The 12370-nt window shown below is 43.8% G+C and overlaps 1 protein-coding gene across 1 annotated transcript in view; it reads left to right on the top strand.

The window, feature by feature from the left end:
- Positions 1 to 12370, top strand: part of cfap74 (cilia and flagella associated protein 74) — a 99460-nt gene that overhangs the window by 60400 nt on the left and 26690 nt on the right. Inside the window, exons 24-25 of the mRNA XM_077230293.1 lie at positions 6925 to 7098; positions 7789 to 7922. Of these exons, the coding sequence (XP_077086408.1) occupies positions 6925 to 7098; positions 7789 to 7922 (308 nt within the window). The remainder of the gene's footprint in view (positions 1 to 6924; positions 7099 to 7788; positions 7923 to 12370) is intronic.

Here is a 12370-nt window from a genome sequence, read left to right as displayed (position 1 = left end):
CCCCCTGAACCAGCTTATGAAATCTTCTTCAAGGCTGTGCTGGTTGCATTTGAGGTACAGGTCATGGGGTTTCTCAGATTTCGGTATAAGCCGGAGACCGGTATAAGCATTAGCCTCGATAGTAGTCGTGTCTCCTTCATTGCGTATTTTTATATTTTTAATATATCCCTCCACTGCATACTGTAACCCCTTTTGCCTCGATCTGGAGAATATTGGGGATATTGCTCGAAAAAAGGTCACTGACACGCACGGGTATACCTCTTCCCGTCATGGTAATCTGTGGCGCTGGTCGTGTTTGACCATTTGTTTGACGGGCGTAGTAACAATAACTAGGGGGCGTGGCTTATGCGAACGGTCAATTAAATTACAGTGTATCTAAAAAGTAATGAGACAAAAACATCAACAAAAAACAAACATTTCTGAAACTTCGTTTAACAGCCGTTCTTGAACAGGTTCTGCCCGATCATCTTCACTAACATTCTCTGGGTCCGATTGACGCCATTGTTTATAACACACCAAAGCACAAACTACCGGTAAAGGTACGGGGCGTGACGTTTCCGGAAAACGTGCACTAGTCAGTTAGCGAATCACAACACACTGGGCCAGCTAACCAATCTGAGCCCATTGCGTAGTTTTGAGGGACTGGCTTCATAGAACCCGGAAACCATCAGACCGTTTTTACAAGGAGGGGCAGAGCAGTGTAGAATACAGGTAAAATATTGAAAAATAATGAAATTTTTTAAAAATGAAGCATGAACACATGTTACAGTGCACCCCACAAACACAATCAAGCCTTTGAAAAAATGTGTTTTACCACCCCTTTAAACAACTCTGTCTCTCAATGTGACAAATATGATCATTTGCGGCATAAATCTGATCCTATCACCAAAAGCACGTATAAGTGAGGCCTGTGATATTCTGTAGGATTTATTTCACCCATTTTATCAGCCACTAGGTGAAAATCTGTGCTGTTCGAAAATGCAGTTTGAAATACATGCAAAGCAACAACTGTGAACGCAAGCTTATATCACTTTGCTGTTTGCTTTGAATAACAGAGCTGTGTGATGGTCAAACACTCATAATCCTCAGACCTGGACACTGGTTATCTTCCCTTTATCCTCTCTTCCTCTTCCTCAGCCTGACTCTTCATTCAGGCCAGGACTCTCACTGATCTCAAACCTGTTCCCGGTCCTGGCACAGATACACAACCTCACTTCAAATAACTCATATCTCTAACTAATTATAATCATTGCATGCAAATCAACATGTATAATTATTGAGGAAAATAACGATGAATCAGCTCTATTATTCATGTACACTTGAATTAGTCCAGTTTTATAAAACACATAATTCGAGCTCTAAAATCATAAAATAAAATTGAGTTATTTCAGAAATGTTTCCTCCTTCAAAAAATATATTCTAAGAACATTTTGCCAAAGTTCATTTTAGGTTATGAAAATTTTATTTCTGAATATTCTCTAAATAGTTTTTTTTAATGTTTTAAAAGCGTTCGTTTTTGGTTACTGTCACGTTTTCTATGTGTTTAGTTATGTTCTGTGATCTTGTTTCCCCCTGTCTTTGTGATTTTGGTTTAGTCCTGTTAGTTTTTCCCGCTCCTCGTTCAGTTCAGTTAATTATCCTATTAGTCCCAGTTCTTTTAAGCCCTGTGTTTTCCCTCAGTGTTTGTTGGTCATTGTCCTTGTATGGTTGTGTTTTCCCTGAAGTTCCTGGAGTTTGTTGTTTCGTTCCTGTATGTTTATCGAAGTTTATTTTGTAAATAAATCAGCTATTTTTGGAAGTCCTCTTGTACTCGTCTTCAGCTACCTGCACACAACCCTGACAGAACGACCAACCAATAAAAAACAAAAAAAAAACAAAGATGAACAAGGGAAGAAGAGGAAAGAGGAAAAAGGTGAACCCCATTAACACACCTATCCTCTTTCAAAATGAGTGCTCTCTTGAGGAGTATGCAGGGCTTTACCTGGAGCTGTATGATGACATGTCGTTGGAGGAAGAAGAATTAACACAAAGTTTCTGGGGATGATTCAAGGACCCGCTTGCCCAGCTGATTCTAGTAGATCTCAATCTGTCATTTCTGGAATTCGTTGATCACACGCTATGGGCGTGTGGATCCAAATACCTCGTGGAAGATCTCCCACTCCAGCCAGTTCCAAGCCCGCCAGCGCCTGAGCCCATCGCCTGCCCGCCAGAGCCCGAGCCAGTCTTCGAGCAAGAGCCAGCCCCAGGGGTTCCTCGCTTCCCTGCTGTTCAGCCTAAGACTCTCGTGTGGCCCCGAGCCTGCAAGCTGGTTTCTAACTGTAGGGACCTGGGGGCAAAAATGGCAGATCCGGCGCTCCAATCCATGCGATCAGCGTTCAAATCAGGTTTCCCGGTCTTCAGTCCCAGGTCGTACTTCCACGTCCAGCCCAGAGTTTCCTTCGCCGCTGGTCCCGTCCAGTTCCGAGTCCCATGATGTGCTGGCCCCGTCCAGTTCCGAGTCCCATGATGTGCTTGTCCCGACCAGTTCCGAGTCCCATGATGTGCTGGTCCCGTCCAGTTCCGAGTCCCATGATGTGCTGGTCCCGTCCAGTTCCGAGTCCCATGATGTAATGGCCCCGTCCAGTTCCGAGTCCCATGATGTAATGGCCCCGTCCAGTTCCGAGTCCCATGATGTGCTGGCCCCGTCCAGTTCCGAGTCCCATGATGTGCTGGCCCCGTCCAGTTCCGAGTCCCATGATGTGCTGTTCCCGTCCAATTCCGAGTCCCATGATGTGCTGGCCCCGTCCAGTTCCGAGTCCCATGATGTGCTGGCCCCGTCCAGTTCCGAGTCCCATGATGTGCTGGCCCCGTCCAGTTCCGAGTCCCATGATGTGCTGGCCCCGTCCAGTTCCGAGTCCCATGATGTGCTGGCCCCGTCCAGTTCCGAGTCCCATGATGTGCTTGCCCCGTCCAGTTCCGAGTCCCATGATGTGCTGGTCCCGTCCAGTCCTGCGCCAGAGCCCGTTGATCCTGCGCCAGAGCCCGTTGATCCTGCGCCAGAGCCCGTTGATCCTGCGGCAGAGCCCGTTGATCCTGCGCCAGAGCCCGTTGATCCTGCGCCAGAGCCCGTAGATCCTGCGCCAGAGCCCGTTGATCCTGCGCCAGAGCCCGTTGATCCTGCGCCAGAGCCCGTTGATCCTGCGCCAGAGCCCGTTGATCCTGCGCCAGAGCCCACTGATCCTGCACCAGATGCACGAGAGCCCACTGATCCTGCACCAGAGCCCACTGATCCTGCGCCAGTCCTGTCCAGCCCAGTCTTTCCTTTGCCGCTGCTCCTGCTTAGCTCAAAGCTCTCTTCACCGCTGGTACTGCCCAGCCCAAGACCCTCGTTGCTGCCGGATCCCCCCTTTCCTGTCAATTTCCCCATTAAAATTTTGGGGGGGCGCCCACCCGAAGGGTCCTCACCGCCATGGCCACCCGAAGGGTCCTCACCGCCATGGCCACCCGAAGGGTCCTCACCGCCCTGGACGCCCAAGGGTCCGACAGCTCCGCCCTGGACGCCCGAGGGTCCGACAGCTCCGCCCTGGACGCCCGAGGGTCCGACAGCTCCGCCCTGGACGCCCGAGGGTCCGACAGCTCCGCCCTGGACGCCCGAGGGTCCGACAGATCCGCCCTGGACGCCCGAGGGTCCGACAGATCCGCCCTGGACGCCCCAGGGTCCGACAGATCCGCCCTGGCCACGCCCACAGCCTGCTCCGCCCTGGCCACGCCCACAGCCTGATCCGCCCTGGCCACACCCACAGCCTGCTCCGCCCTGGCTACGTCCACAGCCTGTTCCATCCCGGTTCCCCGAGCTACCAGCTCCGCCCTGGAGGCTTCCCGTCCCTGCACCACCATACCCTCGTCAGCCTCCAGGGCGCCCACCCTCCCACCCGTTTGGATGTTATACGGCGTGAGGACGCGCCTTCGGGGAGGGGGAGGTTCTGTCACGTTTTCTATGTGTTTAGTTATGTTCTGTGATCTTGTTTCCCCCTGTAATTATCCTATTAGTCCCAGTTCTTTTAAGCCCTGTGTTTTCCCTGAGTGTTTGTTGGTCGTCGTCCTTGTATGGTTGTGTTTTCCCTGAAGTTCCTGGAGTTTGTTATTTCGTTCCTGTATGTTTATCGAAGTTTATTTTGTAAATAAATCAGCTATTTTTGGAAGTCCTCTTGTCCTCGTCTTCAGCTACCTGCACACAACCCTGACAGTTACGGGAATGAAAGGAAACATTTTGCAAACATTATTGGAACGTACATATGAATGTGTCTTTGAACATTCTGAAATAAATAGTAACATTTAAAAAACATTAGATGTGATGTCTCAGGCTGGCACCCTTGCTATAAAAGCTGTAATTATTTTCTTTTAAATGTTTACATTTCTTGTGCTTGTTATATCATTTTTGGTTAGAGTGGAAATCCGTTGACTAAATAAATAATTCCACTTTAATGTATTATAAAACAAAACAGTTGAGAATATTTCTATATCACAGAACGGAAAATAACTTCCAAAACGTCAGAAATGGTGCAACAACGACCCAAATTCAGAAGTTTATTGGGAAGCAGCGGGCTGGTCAGAGAGAGAGAGAGAGAGAGAGAGAGAGAGAGAGAGAGAGAGAGAGAGAGAGACAGAGAGAGAGAGAGAGAGAGAGAGAGAGAGAGACAGAGAGAGAGAGAGAGTATATATATATATATGACCTGTATGGAAGGTTAGGGATTGATTCCCAGTATCCGGAGATATGTGAAGAGACACTAGTGATGTTCACAGAATCCAACTTTAGTTTCCGGCTGATGATGCAAGTAGCACACACACACTCCTTGCTCTGCACCCAATGAGCATGTCAAACCGGTTCATTTATCACATAATGTTTTTGTTAAAAAAAAGCACAATATATAGAAAAGAATGCACAGGAGAAACAGGTGTGAACTAGTGATGGGGACGATACCGCCTATGTCGAGACCGAGTCTCTGAAGGGTCGAGTCTGAGTCAAGACCGAGTCTTTGAAGGGTCGAGTCCGAGTCAAGACCGAGTCTTTGAAGGGTCGAGTCCGAGTCAAGACCGAGTCTTTGAAGGGTCGAGTCAAGATTTTGTCTCGACATGTCAGTTTTGATATTCATGATTTAATATCACCCCAGTTAATAATCAACAGTTAGGCCTACAGACTAAGCTAGATTGGGAATTGTTTAGAGGAGCAGTCTTAATGTCTTAATATGGACCAGGGGTGTAGCAAGCTTTTCAAAAGTGCGGGGAATGGATGTGACATTTAAATGTTGGCATTAACAGCTATTACTAAAAAGCTTAAAAGGAACTTTGTTGTATATGCTGGGGTACAACTATGTTTTCTGTAAAACTATGTTGTGTGGACCTCTGTCCCTTGATGGGGGGTTGGGGGGCATGCTCCCCCGCAAATGTTTTTTGTACATTTTAAGGTTAAACGCTCAATCTGATGCACTTTGAGAGCTCAAAATTAAGAGCTTCAAGCGGGTCGACCCATGACCTGTGCACATTGAACAAAGAAAAAACATTGACTTGTACCTAAGAGGGCTCAAACATCTTTTTAGTTATGATATAGAGTCTCCGTCTACATTAAATTATCACTGGTGTTTTAGAATGCCAAACATTTATTATAATAATATAATGATTTATATAATTATTCCTATGATGGAAAATCTATATAGCCTATAAATGTTTACTACTGTATAAATGAAAATGAATAAAAAAAGTATATTTTATATTACGCTACAGAATAGGAAAATTACAATACTTTTGTCCTAATTTCTTCACTTGTAAGAAATAAACCCTTGAGCTTTTATTTTGGAGAAAAGTATGAGCAAAGTGCACACTTTTCTTTAAATCACGCAGCACAAACAGAATGCGACTTGTGCGGTTTAGTCTAAAAAAACGAAATATAATACTGAAAACTCTCGACATGTCAACAAAACATAAACATAACATCTTCCTAAACACATATCAAGCTTATTTAAAAACCTCGAAAGCATAAACACTCATTCAAAGTACCTGGAAAAGGGGGATGTAAATAACCATAAGTTCCTGCCTCCTCAGCACGAGCTGACCGATCAATCTGACACACCAAGAGAGGCGGGACTTAAAGCAGAACAGCCAAACATCAGCCGGTCACACTCAAAGCCGGTGTCCTTTTTGAGAGGAATGGGGAGAGGAGACGCAGCGAGCGCAGACACAGAGCAGCCAGAGAAACGACTGCATGAGAGCGACTGTAGTAAGGCGTTTGTGCAAAACTGCAGAAAAAGTTCGGGTGTTGAACCGTCTCACCGGAAAAGTGATGGGGACGAGACTGCCTATGCCGAGTCCGAGTCTAGACCGAGTCTTTGAAGGGTCGAGTCCGAGTCGAGACCGAGTCTTTGAAGGAACAAGTCCAAAACGAGTCCGAGAAAGCAGAAATCGGTCTCGAGACCGGTCTCGAGTCCAAGACCGGACTCGAGTACTACATCACTAGTGTGAACAATGCAGTGTAATTTGACTCTTATTCCTCGACTTAAGAATAAGTGTGATTCAGAAAGGTTCATCTAAGTGTTAAGACTAGGTCTCACTTTGTAACAAATCCTTCCCTCGCAGGTCCAAATGACAGGAGCCCTAAAATTATACTAAAGTTTTTTTTTGTCCAGAAAGCTAATTTCATTAAATTTTTTAATGCAATTTTTTTTACATTTTTTAATTTATTTAAAATTTTATTTACCTGTACACTACTAGATTATCAATAAATAAATAATAATTTAAGCACATTCCTCACATTCTTTCAACTTAAATACAAAATAACTCATGCATAGCCCTTTTAATTCACCTTAAAATATGTCACATGGAAATGCTAGCTTCATGTTTAGATTGGCGACACGCGTCAGTTGAGTTGCATTGACACTGTGCTTGCTCCAGGTGAAGCCTGTCCTGTTCAGGGCTCATGCTGTGGTCACCAGCTCAGACCTGCGCTTGGACCGCACCGAGCTGGAGTTCGGACACTGCTCCGTCCACGAGTCCACACGGACTTCAGTGCGTCTCACTAACTGTTCCCTATTGCCTCAGGAGTTTGGCTTTGTGGGTATTCCCAAGGTGAGCACAATATCCAGTGCACAGTTTTCATTACGCCAATGAGCTCATTGTTTCTGCATTCAATTATTACATTGTTTAAATTAATGCATTTTTTGCTAACTGTGATTTTATATATGTACATTTCTGAAAAGCATAACTTAGACAGTTTCCTCTGATACCAGATCACTGTAAATTGTAATGGACTCTGTAAAGAAACAATTCTGTATTGTGAAAAGCACTATACAAATAAATGTGAATTGCACACACTTCACAAAACTCACGCCAGAGATATGTCACATGACCTCTTTTGATTCAGTGCATCCGCATTAAACTCTGCAACAGCGCTGAACCACATTCAAAACAATACAAACACACAGCTGAGTGTGTTTTACACAACCAACAAAAACATGCGTTTAGGCTTTTTGCTAACATTTAGTGTGTATTTGATGTTTCATTGTACCAATATCAGATTAATCAAAATCATGCATAACACATTTTTGATCAGAAATGAGTTTTGAGTCCCATGACGGCTCACATTCAGAGAAAATGTGTAGAAATGATTTAAACTCAAAGTTCAGTCGAAACACACTGAAGCAGTTCCGGTGTTACTGCAGTTACTGAGAGAGAAAAGGAACATTTTTAATTATGAGATCCAGAGGCCCTGAAGATATAAACATACATGTACAAATATATATCTTTCTTTCTCTCTAGTTTATTGATGTCCAGCCTAATGACGGTTTTGGCACTTTGCTGCCTTCTCAAAGCATGGACATACACTTGATCTTCAGCGCGTCAAAGGCAGGGGAACACAACTTCACACTCACCTGCAAAACAAGCATTAACAGGTGAGAGGATGAGAAGCGGTTTACCGGAGGATCTGCTGCACAGCGACTCAATCTTTTAACATAGCAGACTGTTGCAGCACTGTTTTTCATTAAGAATATTCAGACATTAAACAATGGCACATTTAACACGTGCAAATGTCTATAAAGAGCACAAAAGCTCGCAGTAGGATATGTAATTCAGTTAAATGAGAGCAGAAATGAATGAAATAAAAAGCAGTTTACCGTAAAAAGTTGTCCAGTGCTGACTGTGCCGGAACAAAAGGCTTTCACTCGTACGGCCCCATCAATGCTGTTCTTGCCTCTAATTTTGAAGTCTCGCAGAGTCTCTTTTTCTCGTTCTGCCCCATGGTATAATGTTGACCTGCGCTCTAAGAAAGCAGCTTGCTGTAAAATGGAGCGCAAGTGGTGTGACTCGGGCCTGAATGTATTTTATCAAGCCTGGAAAGATCACTTGGGGGAATATAGATCTGAAATTGAGTCTGCCAGATCTGTTTATTTTTCCCAGATAATAGATAATAATCTAAGTAATCCAAGACATCTATTTCATACTATAAACAGGCTCCTATAAACTCTCTGCCTGTTTCAAATCAGGTGTGTAATGATTTTCTTCATTTTTTTAGCTCTAAAATTGATAATGTTTACAAAATGATTCATGCTATACCTATTTCCTCTTCTATACTACGCTTGCCTTGTTTCTCTGGCACGTCTTTTTCTATCTTTTCTGAAGTTGACTGAGCTGCTTACTAGGGTGGTAACAGGTATGAAAGTTACCACTTGCTTACTTTTCCCATCCCTACAAGCCTGTTTAAATCCTCTTTTGACTCATTGTGCCCAGTTGTTCTTGGCATTGTCAACGAATCTTTGTGTTCTGGTGTTGTTTCAGCAGCATTGAAAACTGCTGCTGTAACGCCTGTTCCGAAGAAGCGTGATGCAGAGTTGGATAACATAAATAACTATCGCCCTACATCAAATCTTCCATTTCTGCCAAAAATTTTGGAACGTGTTGTGGCAATTTGCAGCTACATAGTCATCTTACAGTAAATAATCTTTTTGAGCCCCTTCTGTCTGGTTTTCGAAAATTACATAGTACTGAGACAGCCTTGGTCAAGGCAGAGACTATTTATAGAGACATGCCACTAACTCAATCCTCAATACAACTATATAGGGAAAACCCGTAACGCCAAAGATGGCGGTTGTATGAACATGTCCCGCCCCTCCCACTGGAAAGCCAATCGTCTGCCTTTAACAGTCAAGCCGGGAAACATTTAAGCCTATCGTCTGGTTCCACTGACGCATGCGCACAGTTGAGGTTTGTGACAGTGGAAAATAAGTTACTGTTTGAAAAGGCGGCAGATTTGATATCTGTATGTGTGCGTTGTGTAAATATCAGACATCCCAAGTGTCTACCGCATATTTATAGCGGCTCCCTGATGCCCATGTTTAGATTGGCGACACGCGTCAATTGAGTTCCATTGACACTGTGCTTGCTCCAGGCGAAGCCTGTCCTGTTCAGGGCTCATGCTGTGGTCACCAGCTCAGACCTGCGCTTGGACCGCACCGAGCTGGAGTTCGGACACTGCTCCGTCCACGAGTCCACACGGACTTCAGTGCGTCTCACAAACTGTTCCCTATTGCCTCAGGAGTTTGGCTTTGTGGGTATTCCCAAGGTGAGCAGTTTGCAGCTACATAGTCATCTTACAGTAAATAATCTTTTTGAGCCCCTTCTGTCTGGTTTTCGAAAATGACATAGTACTGAGACAGCCTTGGTCAAGGCAGAGACTATTTATAGAGACATGCCACTTACTCAATCCTCAATACAAGTATATAGGGAAAACCCGTAACGCCAAAGATGGCGGTTGTATGAACATGTACCGCCCCTCCCACTGGAAAGCCAATCGTCTGCCTTTAACAGTCAAGCCGGGAAACATTTAAGCCTATCGTCTGGTTCCACTGACGCATGCGCACAGTTGAGGTTTGCGACAGTGGAAAATAAGTTACTGTTTGAAAAGGCGGCAGATTTGATATCTGTATGTGTGCGTTGTGTAAATATCAGACATCCCAAGTGTCTACCGCATATTTATAGCGGCTCCCTGATGCCCGCAAATTAGTTCAAATCTCCCAGAATCTAGAGCGAGCGAGCGAGAGCTCACACATACTGTGCTTCAAACCGTGCAGCGCGCGCACGTCAGAGAGGGAGACAACCCTTGCGCATGCGTAGTAAAGTATAACCTGTGGGGAAAAAGGCGTTTTAAACCTTATTTTGGGGCAAACTCATCAAACTTTTTCAGCGATTTTTATCATATTTTACTGCTGTTTCTATACATGCAGTTTTTATGTCCCGGTGACCAGTGAATGTGCAGTTCTGACTCTCTGCCCATTCATTTAGATCGGAGCCTGGTCTTGTTAGTCCGAAATAGCTGCCCGGAGGCGTTGCCAAGATGGCGGCCGAGTGGCATGACTTGCCTAAAAGGACTTTGGTCAAGGTCACCAATGATCTGTTAATAGCCTCAGATTCTGGTTGTCTTTCTATTCTTATCCTTCTTGATCTTAGTGCCGCTTTTGATACTGTTAATCACAATCTTTTACTCAACCGTCTGGAAACTGTCTTTGGTGTTTCTGAGACTGTTTTAACCTGGCTTAGATCTTACCTCTCGCATCGTAAACAGTTTGTTTGTATGAACGGTTTTCGGTGTGAGATTGGCTCTGTTCGTACGGTTTCCCAAGGTTCAATTCTTGGCCCCTTACTTTTTAGCAGTTACATATTATTTCCACTCGGACTGCTACTAAGATCACTTGGGCTTAATTATCACTGTTATGCAGATGACACATTTATATTCACTCTAAGCCTGGTCAAAATCTGGATGTTCCTTTTTTTAACACATTGTATTTCTGAGATAAAAACATGGATGTCTCAAAATTTCTTGTGTCTCAATAGTGATAAGACTGAGTTCTTGCTTATTGGCACTCCTCATCAGCTTCGTAAGGCTGGTTTACTAATTTTGAACATAGATGGCTCTGATTTGGAGGGACAAACTAAGTTAAAAAATATGTGTGTTATATTTGATTCTAGTCTGTCCTTTGACTCTCATGTGCGGTACATTGTTAAGAACTGTTTTTTTTTCATCTCAGAAATATTGCCAGACTCCGCTCTACGTTACCCCTCTCGGTGACTGAAAGGCTTATTAATACTTTAGTTTTTTCTCACATTGACTACTGCAATGCACTTCTTGCTGGGGTTCCTAAAACCACACTAAACAAATTACAATGTGTACAAAATTCTGCTGCTAGGATCTTGACTGGAATCAGAAGAAATGAGCATATTACACCGATTTTAAAGTCTTTGCACTGGCTCCCGGTCAGGTTTCGACTTTAAAATCATTATGCTCACATATAAGGCACTGCATGGTCTGGCACCGCAGTATTTGTCTGCGCTTTTACCTTTATACACACCCAAGTGTCATTTACGCTCTTCACAAGGTGGTCTATTGGCAGTCCCACAGACTCGGTTGCGTACTGTAGGGGATAGGGCTTTCTCATCCTATGCTCCTAGGCTTTGGAATGCTCTCCCTCCAAATATCAGAGATGCACAGTCTTTAAGTAATTTCAAATCTTTATTGAAAACGCATTTTTTTAGGTTAGCTTTTACTTGACTTTTATTTTATTGTATTTTATTTTTGTATATTTTATTTTTCCTCTGAGTGTTGTATTTTACATTTTCTTGTTTTATTATGTAAAGCGCCTTAAGAAGCTGCTTTAAAGGCGCTATATAAGAATAAAGTTATTATTATTATTATCTAGTTGCCAACAGTGCAAACTAATAGAGTTCTGGGCACTAGCATGCTTCCTCTATAATACGTATATATAAAATCTGGAGTTTTCCATTCATTTCAATGGCACTTGCTCAATTGAAACAGGCCCCATGGAAGTGCGTAATTTGAAATAGTTGCACATGGACACAGTTGTTTTTGTGTCAGTCACTGCTGTAAGCCGTAAGTGTCATGTGACTAATTACTCTAAAAAAGAAGAAAGAAAATGGCATCATGATCGCTGATTGGCCTTCACTAGTGACTATCTTCTAATATCAATGAAATGTCACCCTGTGATTTGTGAAACTCTAAAACTCCTCATTTAAATAATTAATATGCAGAATAAAGGGGCGGGGCCTGGGTGAGTTAATTAGTAGTGTGTTAAACTGGTGGTTATGGTAAGGGGCGGGACATTTCCCAAACACACTCAAACCACTCAACCAATCACAACACACTGCTCCAGCCGACCAATCAGAGCACAGTGTGATTTTCAGGAGGAGGGGCTTCATAGAGACAGGAAGTAAACAGAGCGTTACTGACAGACTGGAAGAGAGGAGCCGCAACAATGGAGAATATGAGGAAAATAATAAATGTTAAAGCCTGTTCTAGTTGCTGATATTTTTCACTCTTCTAACTCGTATG

The sequence above is a fragment of the Siphateles boraxobius genome, unplaced genomic scaffold (assembly GCF_051911475.1).
Source record: "Siphateles boraxobius isolate OS27281-9 unplaced genomic scaffold, OSU_SipBor_1 141, whole genome shotgun sequence".
Lineage (NCBI taxonomy): Eukaryota > Metazoa > Chordata > Actinopteri > Cypriniformes > Leuciscidae > Siphateles > Siphateles boraxobius.
The sequence above is the reverse complement of the archived record's forward strand: the minus strand, read 5'-3'. Positions and strand labels throughout refer to the sequence as shown.